At 37.8% G+C, this 25,398-nt stretch overlaps 1 protein-coding gene across 6 annotated transcripts in view; it reads left to right on the top strand.

The window, feature by feature from the left end:
• Window positions 1-4,800: 4,800 nt before the first annotated feature.
• LOC117954261 (piezo-type mechanosensitive ion channel component 2) overlaps window positions 4,801-25,398 on the top strand; it is a 75,503-nt gene continuing 54,905 nt past the window's right edge. For 3 of the 6 annotated variants that reach the window (XM_034887895.1, XM_034887896.1, XM_034887897.1), the window contains exons 1-4: window positions 4,801-5,427; window positions 14,300-14,395; window positions 19,960-20,085; window positions 24,457-24,499. In XM_034887895.1, coding sequence (XP_034743786.1) covers window positions 5,364-5,427; window positions 14,300-14,395; window positions 19,960-20,085; window positions 24,457-24,499 — 329 coding nt within the window. In that variant the 5' untranslated portion in view covers window positions 4,801-5,363. The remainder of the gene's footprint in view (window positions 5,428-14,299; window positions 14,396-19,959; window positions 20,086-24,456; window positions 24,500-25,398) is intronic. The other 3 variants (XM_034887894.1, XM_034887899.1, XM_034887898.1) reach the window with 1 other exon arrangement.

Below are 25,398 nucleotides of genomic sequence, written 5' to 3' on the forward strand. Positions count from 1 at the left end.
AGGATGTAATGTGATGTTACAAACAACCTAGCGGTAATACAAGACGTCTGTCAACATACAATAAGTTATTCATGATGAGGCTGACATCCTGTTTATGTGCATTAACATGAGCATCTTCCTGCATGCTAATGCTGCTGTAATACACGCCTTGATGACGCTACTAAACAGACCTTCAATCATCAGTTAATGAAGGCCATTATCCTTCTACATTTCGCAATATAAAACTGCTTTGAATTTTTTTTTTTTTCATCCAGACAGGCATGCAGTCGTTGCAGATACATAATTTCAGCTCTGTCCATTTGTCTTGCCTTTCTAAAAGTCAGAAGTCATATCTGCTATTGGTGATTGAAATGAATACCAAGTAAAGACTGAAGCTCGAGCTACTAAGCTAGCAGCTGGTGGGCGGGTGGGTGGGTCCATACTAAAGTATCTCAACAACTACTAAACTTATAGCCATTCAACTTTGCAAAAACTTTCATGATTCCCAAAGGATGCATCCCAATGACTTTGGTGATATTAAGTGAGATATGTTAAGAGGAATTGAATGTATTTCCAAGAAATTTGATATAGAACTTCATGATTGACTGTAATTTATCTTTGATCCCTACATAAAGGAAGAACCCCATTTTATACATTTTCAGCCATGCTGGCATCATGCCTCTGGGGTTGGCAATGTTGGTCCGTCCACCACTTTGGTCCAGACTGAAATATGTCTATCTCTCTCTATCTATCAACTATTGGATGAATAGTAATGAATGTAGTACATGCATTCACATGCCCCTAAGGATAAATTGTAATATATTTGGTGATCCCCTGACTTTTAATTTATTAGCATCATCAGGTCAAGATTATATTTTTTTCCCTCCCAATGTTAGCATTTAGGGATTTTAGTAAGTGCCACTGTGCTTGTGTACAGCCTCGGAGAGCCACGGGCATGGCTGTAGATTCTTAGTTGTTTTTTTTTTGTTGACATAAAGGCTGAAAAAATTGTAGAATTTGTCATGTTTGAAACAATTCATAAAAATTGCCTGGTTTGCAGACTGATTACCCCATATTTTAATGTTTAATCCATATAGTTAACATGATTTTTAATACATGAGGGAAATGATCACAGAATAAATCAACAGGAGGTCCCCTCATGTGTGCAGTTAAAACATGAACGTCAATCCAAACTGGAGTTGCAAGGTTTTCATACAGGGATATTCAGTATATTTGTCTAAATTCCAAAAGAGACGATCTGCCCACAGCCACCACAAAAAGACACTAAAAAGCCCACTTAAACAGAGGCACCTTTAGAGTGCATGGAAAGTGCATCCATGTAAATATTGAACACACACACAGTTTGGATTTCACTCGCGGATCAATAATGAAGCAATCTGGACGTTAATCTCATTTGTACTTCAGTTTTCCTTTTGGCAAAAGCTGCTGCAGACTGGCAGTGTGGGATATTACAACACATACAGCATTAACAAAGATTTTTACGAGGTTCACGTGAACAAAAAAAAATATAAGCCAATCTATAAATGCGCTGTTGTCATTTTATCATAGGACCATAATGGTTTCACTTATGCATATCAATGTGTTATTGAGACCTGATGACACACTTTTCAGATATCCCATTTTGAAGGGGAAGTGTAGGGCATGTGTTCTGTATAATATCTTTTCTATGGTATCTTACAAATATAAGAAGTAATTTTGGCCCTGTTTGTGCAAATAATGCCTCTGTTTTTATCAGGCCTGCATCATCTCCGCCATACACGGTAATCCAAAGATGTGCACCATATGCCCAAAAGTATGTATACATCCGGACATTAAACCCATGTGATTGTGAACATAATCCATTCTTCTGGTTTCAGGCTTTCCACTGGATTTTGGAACCTAATGGCTAAAATAATTTACTCCCATCAGAGAATTAGTGAGGTACAGCACTGATGTTGGGTGAAAATATCTGATTTGCAGTCAGCGTTAACATTGAATGAGACTGAGGTCATGGCTCTGTGCAGGCCAAGTCAACTTCTTCCATACCACACTGGGAAAATCATTTATTTAAGTATATGGCTTTGTGTGCTGGGTAATAACTAATCTACTGGCCCAAAGATGGAGGAAGATTCTTGTTCTGATATATCAACCCCTTAGTTTTCCAAGAATCGCCAAGACCGTGCTCATGGCTCAAGGCCTTAACAGAACAAGGATCCATTATAAAGCAACACAACTAATTCTTGTTGCTGTTATAATGTGGGGCATTCAGTCAGGAACGGTAATAATATGAAAATAATAATGCATTTTATTTGCAGAGCACGTTTCATTGTAAAAATCCAACCTAAAGTTCTACAGAGTGAAGCACGATTAAAAACGGGTTGAAAACTGTATGAGTAGGTAAGAAATGTGACTTTGGCTGAGCAGAAGGCCTGTTCCCCCATGGTGCGGAGCCTGGTCCTGGGGGGAGGAGGGCTTTGTTTCCGGAGCGTGGGTTACGTGACGAGGTTTGATTGAGGTGTGAGTAGTTCTTTGAGGTGACCTAAACCTTCACTGCGTACTGTGTAAAACGGTTGTGTCCTTTTGGCCGATTTATCAATAACTCCCTCTCAAGAATCGAATGAATAATGGATCAAAGACAAATGTTACTTATGATTCCCATCCATCTAAGGAATTAGATAAGCAGGTCCGGACTTCAAACAGCAGAAACAAATCAAGGGCTGCAATGTTTTGAGGTTGGTTATTGATCATGGCTGGCTGCAGTTCAGGGCCTCATGGGTGACTCGCTGACTGCTCCCATGTGACCGCTGCAGCTGAGCATCCAGGCAGTCTGGATTTCCAGGAATAAGTTAGGCTTCAGGGCAAAGAGGTTGGCAGCTACCATGTTGATGATCCCTCAAAGTCAGCTTTTCCCTCAGAAGCATTTAGTTGTTTATGTTTCTTATTTTCATAAACTGAATCCATTTTTGGTGATTAGGCCAAACGGTGATTCATTACACCCCATGGAGCATAAATGTTGCTGCTTTAAGTGCCCTGTTGCTTCTACGCGGAGGTAGATGAGGGTCATTTGGCTCAGGCCTGACCACGCCCCTCATACCTTGCTTTTTCCTTCTGCCTAATGCACTTTGGAGGACACAAAGGAAACAGGGTGGATCATTTCCTTGTCAATATTGTCCTTAAACAAGTCAAAGCATGCATGATTGATTGGTTTTAATCAAATGTCAATGCTCCAGTTAAAACACAGTATAGTATAGTATACACATGAGTAAACATGAGGTCAGCTCTCCTTGGTTTGTTGTTGGATGCAGTTACTTCTATTAGCTGTGATTAATAACCTTAGGTAGAGTTTTATGTGTTTTTGATATATGGGAAATAAGGGGGAACCAGTTAAAGTAAATTCAATATTTATATATTCCTTTCGCTACAGTATTTTCAAATTAATTTTAGTGGTTACTCCTTTCTCTTTACAGCAATCGGGTCTTTCAAAGACATGATCTATTTAGTCTTTAATTGAGATCATTTTGTAAGTGGGAAGAATATATTGTGTTCCAATAGACAGAAACAAGCATTAAACATATATACTGTATGTTGTTATGCCAATGAAGAGTTTTAGTGAAAATTGACTTTAGCAATGAGAAAAAAATAATATTTGGACTCTGGAAAATGTCTGTGCATGTTGGCACATACTTCTTTCCATTACTTTAAAATTAAGCTCACGTAAATCTTTTGTGAGTCAACACAGGTTCTCAGAATACAGTAGAGCTGCTTTAGGCATCTTTCTTGATGGCATTTCACCATGCACTTCAAAAACATACAGTATATTTGACTCATTAATGACTCAAGAAAAGTCGGGGGATTACCAAAGTAATTAGGATTCATCATTTGGGACCATGACTGTCTCTCAAACAAATGTAGGGATATTTCATTGGATAAGTGAAAGGTTTGATCTTCTGGTGGCTCAAAAACAAATCAGGGCATCACAAAAGTCATTAGAATTCATCCATTTGGCACCATGCATATAATCAATCAATTATCCTAAAGACATGTTAGCTTTGGTAAGTGTACAGCTGTAAGAGATTCAATTAGTTGCTCAAAGAATGTTCAGCAGCTATCACAGGAACTAAACCTCGGCATGTCAACCCACTGACAACTAACATCACAATGATGCAAATTGACCGACATTTTCCTAACATTTGGAAATGCACATACGGATCTGTTGGGGTTGAGGTTTCAGTCGTGATACATGTCAGTTTTCTCAACAGACAACTGGATTAAATGTAATCAGAGAAGTTTTTTGCTTAAATGTTCTTGATTATTTCAAGAACTGAAAACATCTTTGGTTAACATCTTTTTTCCTGCCTGCAAGGAGAAATCTGACAGGCTTGTTTTGTGGTAACAAGGATCAGATTGAAGTGGATGTGCTGATTTGTGCGGACTGGTTTCAAACCAGTAGGCGTCGCTGTTTCTCACTTATGAACTACTGGACATAAGACCTGGAGGGATGCAATGATCAGTGAAACTCTCAAAGACAAAGACATTTATAAAACCGCTCTGGAAGTGGTCGTGCGTATTCAGTGTTTATAGACTTGAAGATGCAGATTGAATACTAAACTATGATAACACTTTTGTAATTTAAAAGAAGTTGTGTGTTTGAGACACGTTATCTTTTAATACTCGTGGTAGCCTATTTTCCTCCATCTCCGCGTCCCACCTCTTGCTTCCAATTATCACAGTGGGCTGAGATCTACCAGACGTAGACATCTGGTTGGCTGAGTCAGGTGTCAATCACAGGTTCGTCCTGTAGCCTCCAGTTGGCGAACACGGTCCACACCAGAAGTAAGAAAGTCAAATTTCACCAAGGGGACAGAAAAGGCAAGGATACATCATTCGGTTGTTCTGAGTGTTCCTGTCACGCTTCACAGTAAAGAAGTGTTATTCGACTTTTAAATATTGTGAACGTTTCTCGTTAATTTGGTTTTCTTGTAAGAAGTTAAAAAGAAAAGGAGGTTAATTGGACTTGTTGGCTCCTTTCTCCGGCATTTCTACGTGCTTTGCCAGCGCAGCTGTTTGCGCACCTGAGTCCGCTGCCCAGTTTGTGCAGCGTCAACATGCCTTCAATGGATCCGAGCAACTAAACTATCATGGTGACATTACTTACGGGTAACATGCCTGCTGTGGAGAACCTTGCTAAATGCGCAATCTTCCACTGTGGAATTACCACCGGAGTCCAGGTGTCATCAGGGAGAGCTGATTGCCGTTTGGAAGAGCGCATCAGTTTGATGTCAGCCAGGATTTGACAGAGCGCAGGAGTTTGGGATGCAAGAGAAACCTTAAAGTGACAATCCTCGGCTACTTTTATCTGGATTCAACACAGGCTAGCCGGAGCCATGGCATCCGAGGTGGTGTGCGGTCTGATCTTCAGGTTACTGCTTCCAGTGTGTCTTGCAGCTGGTGAGTTATTTCTGTAATCCGTAATTTGTACGCATCTTAATTGGCCTACAGTGCTGTGTGTGCTCCAGGTGGGGTTGGGTGATTGGTCAATTTATAGTTGATCTAATACTTAATCTTATATTATTCTACAAATCAGTTAATACAGCCTGGTGCAATGTATCGCTCCTTTATACAAGGTTAATGTTTAATTGTGCATTGTCCCTGTTTAAATACAATTACATTACATACTAAATGTAACATTTAAGGAAGGCTGTAGTTTTTAGGCTATGGTTGTGACACTTATTGGGAAAATGTCCTACTTTTTTACACACGTGAAAATCTGTGACTGAATGAATTAAAAATGTGAGTACAAAAATGAAGTAGCCTATTTTAATATGCAGAATCTTAAGACCAGAAATCAAACCAATTATTGTGTGAACATGTAGTAGATGTTTATGATGATTTGTGATTGACCTATGATGCTGGAGGTCGCAGTTCATTTCTCATCCCTGCTGAGGTCTGTGTGCTCTTAAACAGAGTCCAAACTAAAGCAATAGATTGCACAGAGTCACACACCAGCTATATTATATGATATATATAAATTACAAACCAGAACAACGGTGTACCAGCACTGTTCTACACCTGGCTGTCACCTTTCATTGGATTTAGGAAAGGAAACACAGCCTACAACAGAGCATCCAATCAGAAACAAACTTTTGGAGCCTCTACACACAGTGCTTTGGTCTCAGTTTATATGTTTAGACATTTTTTATTAAAAAAAACTGTAAAATAAAGTGCATCTTTTCAATTTTTAAAGTTAGAAATGCTAAATTGATCAATAGTTTCTATATCTACTGTTTTAGGACATTTTACTAAGAATAAAAACAGAAAATACTCCTTTTGTTGTAGGTTACTACCTATGTGGCTCAAACGGCAAATCAAATTGCAGTTAAACTTTGTTATGTATATTTTTTAGAAATTATTTAATTAATTAGAAATGAATTAATGTAGTTTCTAGTGTGGTTTCTGAGTTTATCTTATTGCCTAATAATAAATCATCTGTCTTGTTATTACTGCTGACTGGACATGCCAGTGTTAAACAACACAAGACATGTAGCTGTAACAGTGCCAAAGCAATTCAAATGTTAGTTAACAGTAATAACAATTTTCTGAGTTGTAGTCAGCACTGCTTCTTGTTTTGTTTACAAAATTTGTTACTTTGAAAAGCACTCTACACAGGTGAAGTTATATTTGCTTTGTTTGTGAATGCTTGATCTACTTTTTTTTGCTAAGCTGATTTAAAAGATTACTCACAGTCAAACTTGGCAGCTTATTTAAATTTAGGATTGACTTTTAGCAGCTTTTAATAGACTGGGATAGTCTAGTTTCACAGAAGAAGAAGGCACACACTTGAATGCTGATTGAGAGTTTGTGGAGAGGAAGCTCGAGGCATTCATTAAATGCAGTTTGCTTTGTTTTAAGCTGTAATTCTGTGGTAGGCCACAAGTAAAACATTATTAGACTGTGGTGTCTGTGTAAGACATATGTGGCTGAGGTACTTTTAAAACTAACAGCATGCTTTCTATAGATAAGACCCACTCAGTACCACCATAATGCATCACTTGACAGCCCGACGGCCCCTTTATTTCCAAAAGCAATTGTGAAGCCATGCATTGTCTCCATTAATTCGTGGAAAGTCGTTTTAACAGTATGAATTAATAATGCGGTTGTGAGGGAGGGAAGAATTGCCTTTCCCTTTTATCGTAAACATACCTTTTAATATTTCATGTTTTTTCAAAGTGCAAATGAGCACTTGTTATTCACTGCAATTCTACACAGTAACTGACAGGATGAAGGAAATGTAAAGTGGAAAGAAGGGGATGTATACAGGAACAGACAGCGTGAGAGGGATGAGAGAAGGTATTACTGCCACCAGCATCAGCTTATTTTCCTTCAGTGTTTCTGTTTGACAGTCAAAGATCTCATCTTAATTAAAACTGAATCGATCTGGTGTAAATCCATAACCATCAACCACCAGCTTTTGTGGCTGGAAGATAATATAAGGTGTCATTTATTTTCTTTCTCTTGTTTTGGTCAGGCTTTCATGTCATGTGTTTTTGGGGCCAGATGTGATTTTTAAAATTTTAATTTTTTTGCCCTCTCTTCGGTGAATAAACAGAGGAAACAGTGTAATACAGCAGATGTTACATTACTCTTACTGTGTGTATATATATATATATATATACTGTAGTGTAATATATGCACACCGTCTCTTTTCTCACGTTCTAGTGAAAGACCCGTCTGCTGACGTTACATAGTCTGTGTTTCCTGTTGGCCATCTGACAGCACCTCTATTGAAAAGCACAGAACTGCTGGGCCCATGTGTACACAGTCTTCTTTACCACCACACACACACACACACACACACACACACACACACATTTGCACACAGCTACAGTTTAGCTGAATAAACAGGTCGCTGTTTATGTGTTTACTGGCAAAGTTTGGAGTGTGAACATGATTATAAGCATGCACTTGTGGTGTGAATGTACAGACAGGGCTGCAGGTCACATGTGATAAGGTGGGCAGGTTGCGGCAGAGTAAAGCACTGAACACTGAGGCAAGCAGAGGTGGGAGGTGACATGCAGATGCTGGGAGCATCCCTGGAATCATTATGATTTAGGTTTTTATTTGGATTGGAAAGACAAAATAAATGTGCAGGCAATAAACATTGCGCTATAGATGAAGTGTTGCTGCATCCCAAATCTTGAGGCAGACACTTTGATGCTCCAGAGGAGAAGTTGTCTAAAAATACACTTTTAAACAAATGAAATTCTACTTGTCTCTCGTGATAAGAAACAATTTTAATATCGAAAAAACATAGCAACAAAACTGTTAAAAACACATTGTGTGTAAAGCAAGAAGAAACATAAGTTACCCCTGAAAATGTGGTAGAAATTCAGTTCAGGTGTAGTTAGTTAAGTTCAAATCAAAGGTCATGTAGAGAAAAAACTAATTTTTGTACTTTCACTATATTTTTACCATTGCTTAACATTTGCTTAAAATAATTAGAAAAAAACTGTCAAATGTGCAGCTAATAATACAAAAACTCTGACAAATCCAGTGCTAAACACAGAGGCAAATAATATCTTGTGTCAGTGCTGAAAACTGTTGATACGGGATTCATTTAATCTTACTATGTTAGTTCAGTCTGTAAACCAATCAGGAGCAGCTGTGCACACAAGAAAAGAAAAACAAAAGCGGTAAAAGATGTAAAAAAAGAAACCCAACAACATTAATACCAGATTCAGGCGAAGACGTACATCAAGAAGAAAATTGTGGGAGTAAATGTTTGATAAGAAGAACTTAGAGGTTGGTCGCCTAAACTCTAATCACTAAAAATAACACTTGTAGCTTCATTGTGTTTGGTAGGCTAGCAGGCTAGGCTTCTAGCTAAGCAGCAAGCTAGCAGGCAAAGGAATCAATCAATGGATCAAAGCTTCTGACGTAAGTGTAGCTAGCTAACTAGTTATTAAAATCGTCGTCTTACTAACAAAAAAGTTGAATTAAAAATAAACAAAGCACCCAGTGGCTTAAGTCAATACAAGTGAATTATTATTGCCCAAACAACTTTTTCTGGTCATAGACTGTAGGTTCTGGTATGACAAGTAACGTTACCAGCTAATGCTAGCTAAGTTAATGTTAACAAAGTTCAGTTGATTTTAAACAAGGTGGTAAGCGAGCATCCACAAAGCGTACCTCCTATGGAGCCATCTTGTATCTAACAAGCCATCACCCTCTGTTAGCATTCATACGTTAGCGGTTTTAGTGTAATTACTAATGTTGAATAGCATTTTAGCTAGCAACAATTAGTCTGTGTCTGTGTTTGTTATCTCCTAACATATACCTGCGCTCTCCGTCTCTGTAAGATTTTGAATGATTGAGATATCTCTTGGCACAGCTAACAGAGGATCTAACAACTTTTGGACAGGTTGCTTTACTAAAGCACACGCACACTTTAAGAAAAGCCAGGTTTATCGTCACCGCAGTCTGCCGCAGTTTTCCCAGCACGAGCCATAACCTGACATCACCATGGCTGCTGTGTCCAGTGCGAAGGCTCCGCAATTTGCAGAGTTTGGTCGCGCGACCTCTGAATTTTTGGAACTCGGCGCATGCTACACTTTCAGTTCAACATGGTCGGCTGGGAAGACTTGTTGAGAAGGTTTGCCTGTAAAAACCATCTGTGTGATTCTTCATATACAGTACAGACCACAGGGAGTCAAACAGTCTTAAAAATTTGGTCAGGATAGGCACCACACTGCATAGAAAAGGAACATTTTGCTGAAGAATGTGGAAAAACATGAGATCGCTTTGTCTAAGCTAAAAGACGTCCGTTATAGAAAGATTATGTAGTAGTAGTAACAATGTTGGAGGTAGACATTAATTATGATTTGGAGATAAATGACAGTCGGGTTAATACTTAGTGTAGATAAATGTAATTTTAGCGGTACGTCGGCGGTGTTTATCATGTATGTGTTTACTACTGTTGCCAGGCAGCCTGTTTTCTTCTTTTCTACTACTTCTGGCTTATTCACAGATTATTTTGTTTGCACGCCTCCTGGTTTTTCGGAGAATACCGCAACGAACCAAATGCATTGACCATAGATGTCTGCATGCATGCTCTTAGTGCTCACGTCTTGTACGGGAGTTTGAGTCAAGGGTTAGGGCTAACCTTAGTCTTTAGCCAAGACGTTTCATTTCCAGGATTGCCCTTGTGCAGCAGGATATTCCGCCGGATGCATGTTCATTCCCCGATGTTTGTTTCCTACTTACTTTATGAGGACTATACCTAACTGTTCCTCAGATGTCTGCATGGCAAATTGAGACAGCTAGCCAAAATCATGTCGAATCTGAGTTTTCAATGTACAAGTTTCACGAAAGCAAGTTCCTCCCAAGGCTATTTTGCAGCGTCCCTGTGCGAAGCGTAGCGCTGCCCATGACAATCGTGATTGGTTTTAAGAAATGCCAATTAACCAGAGCATGTTTTTTTTTCTCCCATCCCAGATTGCTTTGTGGACTAGTTAGATCCTCTTCCGCAGCGTGTGGAGGATGTTATGGCAAAGCGAGACTAGGCTAACCCTAACCCAATGAGTAAAAGTGTAAAACAGTAGCTAGATAACAAGTTCTTAACTTGTAATATATAATTTAAACAAACAAGTAGACAACACACCTTGCCGCTCTCTGAAGTGGAGCTCCAACCAGGAAGACAGTGGGCACAACCGGAACTGAGCTGGCAGCAGCGGGGCAGTGGGACAGCGTCACGTGCAAATTATTCAAAGCTTGCATGCATTGTAGTAAAGTATGTATGCGACTTACTTAAAGCATGCCTGGGACTCAAAGCGCGTGTGTGCTTTAGTAAAGAGTGTGCGAGTTATAAGGTGCACACGCTCCTTAGAATATTAATTGGCAACCATTTTTTAAATGATTTAATCATGTTTTTCACGTTAAAAAAAAAAAAAATGAAGGCTCATCAAATGTAAATATATTTTCAAGTTTTCTCTCTTCTTTCATAGTCAACTGAGTATGTTTGGGTTTTGTGACTGTTGAACAGACAAAATTGGGCCAATGAAGACATCAGACTGAACTCTAGGTACACAGAATCACAATTTGTTGATTGTATAGACCAAATCACTAGTAGAAAATAATCAGTAGATTAATTATAAAAAAGTCTTTGCAGTTGCAGCCTTGAATGAAATCAGCTGCTCATCACCTGAGAGGGTAAGCAGTTTTGTTAGTTTAAACCAGCATTTGGATTGTGGATGTGACTTCCATCAACAACTTAGTTTCTGATGAAAATACACTGCACAGTAGTGGTATCTACTTGATGTAGTATTATCTGTATGATGTTCTTCAGAGGTGTTTAAATTCCTCTGTTATTGCCCAGTCAAAGAGGTACTGTAATAATTTTTTATTAGTACTTTTTATTTTTTTTATTGTACTAATTATAAAAAAACCTTTGGCCCAGTGCTCAGTGCTTTTCTTCTATCATGACATTCATGTTTTTGAGCTCAAACTCTGAAGTGATTTGGCTTTGATTTTACTTTTGTCTTGCTTCTCTTGTGTTTAGGCTTCGTGTGGTTGTAATAATAGCTTTTACTGGAATTACTGGAAGAGACAAAAGCCTGACTCAGATGTGAACGGGTAGTTTTTGCAGTAATCTGATGTCTGAAAACAACAGCATCTTATTTTCATTCCCTGCTGTGTAAAAATCCTTAGATGGTGAGTCATATAACGAGGGCAAATGGTCAGGAATACTGCGGTCAAGTGTGTGGAGGCTAGCAATGGATTCACAGTTACAGTACAGAACAGATAGATTATCTGCATAGATACAAAAGGACTTCTTTAGATTTGTAACTCTGAGCAAATTAATAGCTCCAGACTACCAACATGGGCAGCTTTAGAGCCTATTTAATGCTACATTTAACAAAGTTAAAATGAAGTGGGTGTGGATAGAAAAGGTGCAAAGTGTGAGACCAAAAATGTAAGATTGAGTCATTTACCCTTGAGGCTTAGGCTGAAAAAGTACCTCACCTACTACTTGTTTGTTTGAAAAGGAAAAAAACAAAAACATTAAACTAATAATGATAGATGTTGTTTTGTCTGGCATTTAAAGTATTTGTGCATACTTAAAACTTAATAACATAATCTACAGATGTACGTGGTTTTCTTAAAGATGACAACTTTAGTTGGTTTTCATTAGGCTGTATCAGAACCATTTCTCTATCACTCTGGGCTGTCTCCGAGCACAGAGAAAACCAGGAAGTTTACTTACTGAAGGGCTCTAGCAAGGGAAATGTCAGTACCAAGTTACATGTCAATGAATAGGTCCATTGAGTGTGCAAAGGTAAATAAAATACAATTTTTAGCAGTTAAGTGTAATTTTTCAATAGTTCAAGACCAGTAGCTGCCTAGACGGGATGATCTTTGGGACTTAAACTGTAATTAACAGAGCCGACCTGGTTGTAAACTTTGTGCTTGTTGATATAACCGCTAAGATAAATTTGGGAGGTAAGACTGTGTGTCCACATTTTGTATAAGGTTACTGTGTACTTCCCTCCTTTCCCTCACTACCTCCTGACCTAAAAATCTTCAAAGAAACGTAAGGCAGCTCATTGCATTTTTGGCATTTATAAGGAAAACCTGAAAAACTGTGGGTTATAAATGTTATGTGATATTATTTAAGCTGACAATACAGCCGTGAAAAATACCAAAGTATCCAAACTCAAAATGTGCTTCATGCCTATGCTCAGGGGGTGAAATGGATTAGTGTTTGCTACAGTGTGGGTTATACGGGTTAATTGATGTTCAGTCAGCAGGTTATTTGAACCGTTTAACTGGTAAAGCCCCTAATCAGGGCAGATGGTGGTCAGTCTGACTCTGGGAAATGAAGTGTGTTACTAATCAATATATCAATTAATGGTTTTGGAAGTCATGTTTGTACTTAACTATTTTAACTTTCATCATGAGCTCAAAAGACGGTTGGTTAATTGGTCAGTTGTCTATAAAATGTCAGAAAACAGTGAAAAAGGTCACACAGCCAAAGTTTGAGAAAATTGACTCTAACATTTGAGAAGCTGGAATCAGAGGTTGTTTTGCTTAAACAATAAATCAATTATCAAAAATATTTGCTAATGAATTATTAGATTAACAGACTAATATTTTTTGTCTTAAAAATCTGAGAAACAGTGTCTTTTTTTTACTACACAAATTGGTCTTTTATTTGACTGATTGCCTTTATGTCCTTAATATTCATCACTGAAATAATAATACATTTAACAAATTAAGGGAATGTAGGAAATGCAAAAATTACAGTGAAAATATCACAAAGTTAAAATCAATCAACATAAACTATCAAATGTAATTTTAGTAAAATACTACAACCAAACACTGCATAATTGTCAGCTACTGGTTGTGACATTTCACAATCTAAGAATTAATGGAGGTTCTAACATGGATCCTTGAGGTACCCCGTATTTCATTATATATATTTATGTTAAGAACATCATTGTTGAGCCACTTCTAAACATTAGCATTGAAGCCATATTTACACATTTTTTAAAGCAAAATATCATGGTTAAAGGTGTCAAATGCCTTCAGAAAATCAAAAAATATTCCAATTGCATACTCATTATTATCCAAAGCTTTATATATTCTATCAGCAAATCCTAAAAGTGACATATAAGTTGAGTGTTTTTTTTTACAGAATCCATACTGTTGATCATAGAGAATATTACATGTGTTTAGGCTCAGGATTCTTTTGTACACTAGTTTTTCCAAGATCTTTTAAAAACACAGTAGCACAGTGGCAGTAATGAAATTGGACGATAGTTTGTGAAGGATCCTATCATTGGATTTAAACAGTGGACTATGCACACATATAATATATAATATATACAATATAAAGCTGTACTTTGTGAGGCCCTCGGTTATATAGCATGGAGAGGCAAAGTTGACTGCTTTTAATTGTCTTAATTGGCTGTTAAATGTAACTATCATTTGATTATTGTACTTGAAAACAAACCTGAACAATTCCCTGAATGACTGAATGAAGCTTAGGCTCTTTTGGGGATGCAGGCCAGATGAACAGATAATGAGACTTGTGAGTGTAAAGTTTGGTTTGAGGAATGTTCCGGTTTTTATGACTACAAGCAGCTTTTATACACCAGGGACATTTTAATGAGTTCTCACCACAAGAGTTTCTTTTAAATCTGTGTTTAGTTGATCTCAATGACGACTCTTCTACCACTGCCAGCTACTGCACTTTATTTACAGTTGAACTTTATGTAATGGACACAAAGCAATAAAGACTGTATTTGTGTCTTTGTTTCTGCAGCTTGCCTGTTCAGGTACAATGTCCTGTCCTTCGTCTACCTCATCTACCTCCTGCTTATTCCACTCTTCGCAGAGCCCACAAGCACAACAATGCAAGGTAAGTATGGCGTTACATATGTGCATCATTCCTGAGTGAGTAATTAAATGTTTTGAGAAAAGAAAACTACATTTTGCAAGCATGTTACCAACATGTCACCAACACCAGTAGTCAAAAAGTCTCTTTTTGTAGTTTTTTTTTTGCCCAAACTAAATTATTTTTTCTGAGAGTTAATTTCTGTTCAAAATGAAATGTGACATGCTTGCAAAATACAGTTCTCTTTGCTCAAAACATACAATTACAATTACTCGCTCAGGAATGAGGCACATAGATATAATGCCATAGGTAAGAACTATATTGTAACTCACTTTGATAATTTGTCTATCGCCTGAAGAATCTTGAGTGCTTCCCAAAAGTCTTGTTTAAATTGCAATATTGTTAACTGTAATGTAAACCAGCCCTTCTCCAGAGGAGAATTTCTTTGAGATGAGGATGGATTTGGCACATAGTTTAGTCCATGAAAGGTAATATCGGTTAGTGCGGGCTTGAGTCCATCTGTAATAATAAAAAGATGAGATGTGATCCATGAGAAACCAGATCTTACATCCACTTAAAATATTACATTTTAGACTTAGGTTTGGTTTATTTGCACAGATAAGGTCCATATAGATACAAACTAAACACACACGCTGTGATGTTGAGAAAAGATACCCAAAAGAGCTTGTAAAACATCTTTCTGAGAAATGAAATAGAAGAAAATTGAGATAAGGGCTGTTTTTGATAATGGTTAACCACTTCAATTATCAAAGGGGGTATAAAAGTTGCTCCTTAGGCTCCACTGATTCCTTAGCTGGGTTTCATTTCATTATGCCATGATGCGCATGAATTTCACAATTATTATTGTTTAAATTAAGCTAGTGTAAAGGTTAGCATTTAAGCTCTTTGGTATTTTGGTTTACGCAACGGCCACTCATCCTCTAAATATATAAATCAGAGTGGACCTCTGAGGCTGAGGTTTTTGAGAATGAGGTGACTGTTCTCCTTACGGGTGATGAATGTGGGATTGCGGTCGGCAATTTTAGCCGCGCCTTTATGCATTCCCCTTACCACGAAACACTACACATAATATGGGTTTCTGTAGCAGACCACATGCTGTGTTTAATAATACATAAACCCATATTGGTAGAGGGAACAACATCCAGTCCAAGAGCCGTCTCTGCTCGTCTTCAGCTGAAATAACAATCAGGAAGTAAAGGAGGAAGAGAGGGAGAGGAGTGAGCAGAGAAAGTGGACCACTTACGCTCTCATCAATAGTTAAAGAGAGAAGTCTTCTAGGAAAGTGTTCATGTATCTGATAGCTGTTGACTTTAAACGTGGGTTAACACATGGCAGTTACAAGGTCTTTTTTTTTTAAATATGAAAACATTTCTGTCTTATAAGTCTAAAACATGAAGTGTGCCTGTTGCCAAAATTTCCTGTGCACCTAACTAGGATAAAGTAGTAATGCAAAAATATATAGTAGACACTTTAACAAGACATAAATTAAACTTTAAGTGAATGTAAGGCAGCTTAAACATTTTAAAGATGTTTGTAGGCATAAAAATTTGTCTGGGTTTAAAATAAAAGTATATAATAAAAGTTAATTCAGTGTGTATTTAGAATGTGTTGTACAGTTTATAACCCATTCCCCATTGGAAGGCAATTCCAACATGGGGTTTTACTGCTTTTATTATCTTAAATGTTAACATGGTATGGAGTACAAACAACATATTTAATATGAACAAAACCATACCCCTCAGCTGAAATGATGTGAAAAAATGAAGAAATTCATATTGCTATCTGTTGGGTTTATCTGACTTTCCATTAGTCCATTCATTTATTATCTGCTGCTTTTCCAGGGCTGTGTTGGGGACAAACAGCTAAATGGTTTAAATAATACATAATACAAATTACTATACTAATAAATACAAATTATTTTCCATAAATTTCATTAAGCTTGACATTTAAACAAAATGTGATACTCACAAAATGGTTGCAGACCCTCTGATTCTAGCCGTTCCAGGAACTTTGTGAATTCTGGTGTTGCCAACTTTGAAGCTGAAAGGAAACCCTTCACAGCCAATCTCTTGAAGTTGTCATAATTCCTTTTGGTACACAGTCATTCACTAATGTTTGCATTTAGAGTTGAGAATGCAAACATGAATGCATTTAGGAAGTTGGGGTTTCCCCCAAACAAATGTTTCCTGTCATAAAATCAACAGAAAGAAAGCAACCCTTTTATGCTAATAATTAAAAGGGTGTTGCATAATTTAAATAACTTGAAATAAGAATTTAACACATATTCGAACCAGGTTATTTGTTTATTTGCCTCTAATTGTTTCAAGTATTCAAAAGAAAAGTTTAAAGCAGGCGTGAGGAAATGGTGATCTAAAGATAATCAGAATAGTTAAACACTTTCCAACTTACAGCAAAACAACGTCTTAAATGCTGCACAGACCATCCACTTTTAATATTATTGTTATTGTTATTGTTTATTTTTTAAACAACTGAAAAAAACAATAAGATCTCATTAAACCATTTACACTTTTTTTGTCTTGGAGGCCCTGCTTGTGAACAGCTTATGTTCATGTGACCTTTAACCAGAATTGTTGTGTTAATTACTGGATAGAGTGGTCATGTAAAGAAGCAGAAACAAAATAGAAAGGAATATCATGCATGTAAATTGTCACAGGCGCATATAGTATTAGTTATTCTTCTAGTACAACACCTGCCAGTACATTTGTCTTCCTCACCTGTCTGTCATCAAGGAGGGGAACTGCCAGCTGAGAGAGCCACAGCATGAGGACGTTTCATTGAGCACAGTCTAAGTAACAGGATTATTTTTGACTGATTATTAAATGATTGGAAACTATAGTTATTATGTAATTTAGGTAAATATTTGTCAGATTATTGAAGGAAAAATAATTTAGCTTGGGTGCCACGCCAGTTTATAGAGTTTAAAATAACAGCTGGTTGTAGTTCAGGATGATTGTGATAGCATTGTCAACATTTATTTGTACCGTAAATTGTAAATTGTTTCAGATTTTATACAGTTAAGGATAAAAGTTAAAGTAATTCATACACTGTGGTTTTAATTATGCAGCGGTTATAATCTTAAACAGATGATAATTGAACCTGAAAAGTAACAATTTGACAGATATCTCTTCTCTCTTGGCATTTATATGAAAACCATCCAAAATACCAATTGGCAGTACAAACATACAAAGATACACATCTAATTGTGCAGAAAATAGAAACTCTCTACATTTTTGAATAAATTATTTTAGAGAAAATTAAGATAGTGATTAAGCTAATTTCAATGCTTTGTTTTGATGGTCTGTTTCATTTTGTCTGCTGAATCTTAAAGGACATGCAGTAAAGTTCATTTAAACCAAATGTTATACATGAATAATTCATTAAATGTATTTTGCTTTGAAAAGCCACAGCTGTGCTGTGTGCCCAAGGATATGACAGTATACAAGACTCCAATCCTAACTGGAGACAAATAATATACTGTGCAACTTGGTGTTTGTGATTTACTCTCTAATGGCGTAATTGCACTCTTTGGCTCCACATCCCTTTTAAGGCATTCAATTCTCCGTGGAGGTGAACAACATCTAAACTGTTGCTCTCATATGGGCAGCAGGCGTTTTAACTGCCTTTACAGTAGGTGCTATATGCCTCGTTGAATGGGCACCAACATGACCATTTTCCTTTGGGGAGTCTTTTAGTAACTGTTGCATGAATTTGTATAAATATTTGATGTAATGGATGATTTATCAGGTTTATGTTTTAGCTAGTAGACTTCTAACAGAGGGTGTCTGGTGTATTTATCATACTTTTTTTAAGAACTGAAGCAATTTTCTACTGTGTATAGTCTGGCAGGCAGTGGTAGAGGAAGTACTTACTTAAATAAAAGTAGCAATACCACAGTATTGAAATACTCTGTTACAAGTAAAAGTCCTGCATTCAAAATCTTACTCGTAATTAGTGACGTAGTATTTATATGTAAGCATCATTAATATTGCACCTGGTAAAGGTGGAACTAATTTTATCTACTTTATATACTGCCAGGTAGCAGTACACACAGTAATTTATAAATTGATTAAGATTTTGTATCAATAATCTGAATCTACAGAGTAAATAGTAACTACTGTTGTCAAATGACTGTACTGGAGAAAAGTACAATAGTGGCTTTAAAAAAAATGTAGTGTACAGTAGTATAAGTATAAAGTAGCATATAATGGGTATGCGTGGAAAGTACCTCAAAATTGTACTTGGGGTATGTACTAACTTACATTCTATCACTCCTGGCCAGGACTTTTTTTCAAAAGACCATATTGAAAACACTTAATTTGCCCTCTCTGACACTGTGATTTGGCAACACCATGTGGTTAAATTAGGTCTTAATATTGTCAAATGGATCAGATTATTTGATTCATAAGTGAAAAAAGTGAACAAGGCCCTCTGTTTTAGAAACCTCTAAAGGGTACTCTTAGGACGCAACGCTGAGACTGAATAATGAAGCAAAGCAAAATATTGATTCAAGATGAGTGTCGGGCAACCAAGACCGATCATCGTCACACAACAAAAATGCTGTATTACAAATAGGAAAACGGGACAGAGCCAAAACGGTTGTGTTGTCCAGAGCCTATGGACCAATTTCTTTGCTCGCTTAGTTTGCTTAGTTTGCCTAGTTCTCATACCTCCGTATTTACAAGCATTCTTTTCCTTCTTTGTGAAGGCCAAGGGAGTTACAATGGGAAATTAGCACAAATTGTTTGCACTTCAAATTTTACTCGCCTGCCATGATCTGTTGCACACGTTTGATTAGGTTAGCCCTTGATGGCCTGAGGCTCAGCAGTAGCGCTTCCCCTTAGCTAGGATATTGTGCAATACACTATAGTAAAACTGTTATGTGTTCCCCGCAAGGATGCAGTAAATTTAATGAGATGGAGATGTTGCCCTGGGAAGAACCAGTGGACCAAACCGTGCAAATATGTGGGACAATTCAATCTTTCGGGGCTTATAAAATGCATTACTGTCATTCCTTTATCAAAGAAGAATCAAGCTTGTTCTTCCCTGAGGACGAACATTTTCGCAAATGAGAAATCATACTGTATAGAATTATCACCATAACAACTCATGAAATTATCCCAAATACCCGTAGGTGCACTATAAAAGCCATGTGTTGAACAGCTGTGGCAGCTCCTCAGACTATTCTCATCCTTTCCTCCTAGGATCAGTAATGTCCATTGATTGACAGCTGTATTATTTACCTACATAAAAATAAAGACACTTTGTCAGTCAACACCGACACATATGTTGCTTTTATCGTGTTAGACTTAACAATTCACAGCTGATCACATGAATATGGATCGTTGTTCTCTTTTCTCTGTCCTAAGAGCCCTATAAGAAGTCAGAAATACCAGGCCCTTTTTTATGTTGCACAAACATAAAAGTATTCAAATTTCATTCAGTTCTCTGACTACCGGCAAAGAAACTTTTTCTGGGTTTCAGTACATGAAATGTGTAAACTGAGTGGTGTTGGTGGTGAACTCACTGTAGCTGCTCTCCTCCTGCAGGCCACACAGGGCGTCTGCTGCAGTCTCTATGCTTCACCAGTATGTCCTTCCTGCTGCTCCACATCATCTATCAGATTACCGTCAACAGCCTCCTGGCCGGGAACTCCATCACTTCTGATTTCAACTGTGAGTACAGGACACTGCCCCCTTTAATGCCGAGGCTTAAAGGTAGTGATGTTTGTTGTGCATGTTGAAATCGAAGCGACTTGCAGGTCAAGAATCCAAAAAGAACCTGAAGAATGGACTTGGCTGATTTTAATTTTTACTGTGTGCAAACCTTTAGAAGACATACAGGAAGACACTGTTTTTAGAAAAGTCATTAGACTAAAAGTCACAATCAACCCCATTAAACTAAGTTATGTGTTTAAGCTTTGATTCAGTGTCACAGAGTTAGATACCACCAGAGAAGGTGTAGAGAGAAAGTTTCCCAAACTAAGTTAACACGTTTCATTTGCAGCAAAAGGTAAAATAACCTCTCTAATAACGATTTAGAACTTATAGAAACATCCGAAATCTTATTGCATTTTGTAACATCATGAAGATTTCTTAATGTAACATTCCTCAATGTAATTAGCTTCCTTGTGCCATGTGGCATCATAGAAAAAAAAATAAGACTTTCTTGCTGTCAGGAAAGCAGACACTGTAAGCTACTGACTCAGTATTTGGAAGGTGCCTTGGGCTTCTTATGAAACTCAGTATTAAACTATAAAATTTGTGTCTAGACGGGACAGACCCTGACCTTGTGTTCTAATGACTTGTTCTTTCTGAGGTAACTCGCCTTCCATCGTCAAAGTCCAGCCAACTTTGCTCAGGAGACTTTATCGCCTCAGGCAGAAACACAGAACCGTTCCTAGAAGGTAGACTAAATGTTTTTTGCTAAAGGATGGCAGTTTTTGGCAGAGCTAACCCTGCTGGGATGAGTCCATAATTTCTATCTGCTGTACAAGCAAGGTAATTTCATGCCAGTTAAACCATTGATTGATTCGTTGCTTCATTGACTTTGTAATTATGTATCAGAAAATACGAAATGCAACAGTGAGTCCATTGTTGGATTTCCTGAAGTAAATGTCCTCCTATTTTTATTTTTATTTTTGGGCTGCATATGCAACAGGAAGCCCAACGTTACACATTGTCCCCTTGATCCAGCGCCTACATTCTGCCTTATCTCAGATTTCTATATCTGGCATTTAGCCCCTTGACACCCTTTTCCTTTTGGCAGCCAAGTATAAACAAGGAGTCCTCCTTTGCGGTGAGGCAGTTATCCTCCCTCCAGATAACTTCATATGATTTCCCCTATTCGCTGTAGCCAAATACACCATTAGAGCAGTACACTGAGTTGAGTATGAATGTGAAAACTTTTCCTGAAAAGCTAACACCTCCAGCTGTACGAGCAGGTCAGTAACTGGTCGCCAGATGAGCTGGGGTTGGCTTCCTTTGAAGTCATCTGTCGGTCTGTGTTTGTAAATGCAGTTCACGCCATGTGGACTCAGCACAGTCAAAAGCATTTGTTTTAACCGTCAAAGACCACCAGATACCATATACTTTCCTGTGATTGTCTAAACTTTCTGGCAGTGATTGTCCTTAGTGGGAGCCTCCACCCATCTAGAGATTAAGACATTTAAAATAAACCATAAAAAAGATTTGCACTTTTGGATTATGCTCATATCTGATGGCAATGGATATTTCACCAGCTCATAAGGAGTCCTGTGGCTATTTTGTGACCAGTTCCTTAGGAATGGTCTTCATTAAGTCACATAGATGCCATTGTTGACCTTTACTGCCCTCCACATCCACACATATCCTGCTTGCCATTCCCCGAATGTGAGACATACTTACTGAAATCTTTCTCTACATACTGATTGTCCGATTACAGTCATAATGTGCTGAAATTTTGACGCTGCATATCACCAGTCCCTGCGGAAAAGGGCATCTTGCATTAGGCCCCAGAGATAGAAGAAAGAGTGTAAAGAAATTCTGTGCTGAGAGGTTAATGGTGCAGCAAGTACAAAGGGTGTTTTATGACGTTCACATAAAGTCTAAGGACAGGTATTTTTGGTGCGGAGCTTGGGTGGACGGCAGCCTCGCCTCAATGGGCAGAAAGTCTCAAACACTTTTCCAGAAGTCTCCATGCTGAGTTCAAGCTTTATGACACAGCATCTTCTCATCCTATTGATCATACTGGCCTGTCTTTACATCTGGCATTCCTTGTGTATGATATTAGTTTCCTCTTACACCTGTGAGATCAGTTTGGGCTGAGTGAAGTAAGGTGTTGCAGATATTTCAATTTGGGATTTGCTGAAATATACTCTGTTTTGCCTTTGGTTACTCTAACAACAACATAAGTTGACCTTATCTCCTCCTATGAAAGATTCTGGCATGCCCCTCACCATGTTCTCTTAAGATTATAGTGACAGTAATTTGACCAAAGGCCCTAACACTTTAAAGTGAAGATTTGATACGATGTGCCACTGGTTGGTTGGCATTACATTTACTGACACTAATGCTTAAAACCTCTCTCACCAGCCCAATTAGTTTATTTTAGCTTTTATGGTATACGTTTTCATTTTTGTTTATTCTTGTGAGATATCCCCTAAATTAAAGCTGCTTGTGCTCTTTTAGACCACTACGAGACAGAATAATCACAAAACAAACTCTCAAAACAGCTTAATATACCATTGTCTTATCAAGCTTTATGGCTAACATGTTTGCTGACAACTAACTGCTGAAGCTTCCAGCAAACTCAGAGCAATGTGCCCATTTCACTGGAGTCATATTTCTGGCTAACCTTCTGGTTTAGCTTTCACCAACTTCTCATAAAAAAGTCTGCTAGCTACATCTTGCTAGCTACATGTTTGACTTCCCTTACCAGGTATTGTATTTGCTTATCTGATATTGTTGACTGCCCATGGTTTAACTTGGGGTTTAACTAAGTTAGTAAGAGCCAACCATATAGTCTGTGTACAGGCTATTATACCAAAACCATGACCTTAAAGCAGCTAGATGCTGAAGCCGATTTGAGTGTTATTTGTAGCAGGTTTAGAATTATTAATAACTATTACATTACACTTTACACTCCATTCATGTGATGTTCTGGATCGAAGTTAGTACAACGGAAGAAAGCAGTTACATAGTATGCATTTTTAAGGGGATTTGCATTTTTGTACTCAAAATACTTAAATAAACAGGGTGCTGGAATTGCCTCCACACGTCTTTACGTATATGTTTTCACGGCCCAATGCACTGACATGCACATGCGGCCAGACCGGCTATCAAAACAAATATCAGCGAAGCTCGGATTACAACCCACACAGAGGGATTGTCACTTCATTCTCTGCTCAGGATGCCATTGCTCCACCATATCTTTGCATAAAAATCATTTGTTTGCTAAGACAGTATATTAATGGATATCAAGTACAGCCCCTTTTTAAAGAGGCACCAGAAGAGAGAATGTTTGTTTATCATTATCATCTTTGTCGAGTAAAGAATACAGATTTTTCACTGAGTAGAGTTTGTATGGTTAAGGCAGAGTCTTTACTGCAGTGGCCGGCAGAGTTCCAGTCTGGCCCATGGCCTTTTACTGCACGTCATCACTCCCCTTCCTTCCTGTCTGTCTTTCTTACTATCAAAAATAAAAAAAAAGCAGAAATGCCAAAAAAATAATCATAATCATAATAATCATTAAAATATGAATAGATATGAGGTCTTGGGAAAAAATAGAAAAAGTTGTACCAAGGTGATTTTGGTAAATTTATGAAATCATTGTGGTCTTGATCACCTAGCTCTGGATAATGTACCACAATGCATTGCTGCACACTCATAAGAATAACTGATTTTTATTTGTTGTTTTGTATTTTTAGGCTTTACAGTGTGAGATGCAGTTCAACTTTACAGTGTTGCAGCACAGTTCAGACAGTCACAGCACCGCCTGTTTTCCATTAAGGAGTACTTTTAAATGGGAGAATGTGTGTGTGTGTGTGTGTGTGTGTGTGTGTGTGTGTGTGTGTGTGTGTGTGTGTGTGTGTGTGTGTGTGTGTGTGTGTGTGTGTGTGTGTGTGTGTGTGTGTGTGTGTGTGTGTGTGTGTGTGTGTGTTTGGACAAATTCTTCACAGTTCAGACGGGTGTTAGTGAAAGGGTTTGATGTCAGAGGTTATGTGAAGGGTTAGTCACGGGCTCCTCCCATCACAGAGGTTTTGTTTGTTGAATTTTTATATTTCTAATTTCAGGTACACACTGACGTCCACACTACATTTAACCGACCACATAACATCTATAATAGTGAAGCTATTCTTGCAGCAATTTTATTCACTGATGAGTAATAAAGAAACAACAGCGTTTGCACTGAAAGTCCATTACCGTTTATTCACCTCGAGTGGAATTCAGTTTCCTGTTTCTGACTAAATTGCCCAATAGTGTTACTCATTCCTTTTCTGTAATTAAAAGTGCTTTTTTTTACTAAACAATATCCATATTATCTAACTGACTTCATGTTTTGTCCAGGTTCCGCGTGGGAGAAATCCATAAGACAAATTGGCTTTGAGAGGTAAGATAATTATTATTTAAAACATTTTCACAACAAGTAAATCAATGATACTGTTACCTTCTGACAATATGTTTATTTATTCTATTGTATAATTCACATAGCAAGCTTGATGAGAACCAGAATATAAATCCTTTCAAGTAGTTCTGAAGTGATAAGACTGTTGAAAGGGAGGGTGACAACAGAAAATGTCTTTTTTTAAATTCAGAATCAACAGCAAAAGCTTTTAAAATTTAAATATTTATCTCACCTGTCATAGATCAGACATGCGGTTCTCTTCCACTGTAGAAGGTTACATTGTCTGTGCACAGTGTCCTAAATATAGCAACCCCACAATAACATTAAACACCACTTTTTGCATTTAGCTGCACTGGCCCTTCATCTGGCGAGGTTTATAAATGCTCCTAACCTGTCCCTGTGTGGATTCTTGATGAACGCTAAACCCAGTTACGTCGGACAATAAGTTGACAGGCCTATTTTTCATAGCTTTGGCCATTGTGTCTGTCTCCTCACACCCCCATGATCATGTTAGATGTGGTTTTGTAAGTACGGGAATGTCCAAACTCAGCCACATCCTTTTTCCAGTACTCAACAGCCCTTGGTGGATAGTATACTGTAAGTGGCGGAAGTAGAGCCATAAACATTTTATCCCGACTACATTTACCTGTTTGTGTTGCGGATCATAAACAGTATGCACAGTATTTACAGCTTTTACGGCCTGAATGGAAGAAATGCAGAGTCAACGTCTATTGAAATTTGATGAGAATTCACAGCTGTCAAGCTTGACCCTTTCAAATCTTTTGTAAATACCAAACAGTTACGTTGGTTGGCTATTCTAAATTGAATTACGCCCGGGCGAGACCCTGTGTGTGTGTGTGTTGGTGTGTGTGTGTGTGTGTGTG

This window comes from Etheostoma cragini, chromosome 12 (genome assembly GCF_013103735.1).
Source record: "Etheostoma cragini isolate CJK2018 chromosome 12, CSU_Ecrag_1.0, whole genome shotgun sequence".
NCBI classification, from domain to species: domain Eukaryota; kingdom Metazoa; phylum Chordata; class Actinopteri; order Perciformes; family Percidae; genus Etheostoma; species Etheostoma cragini.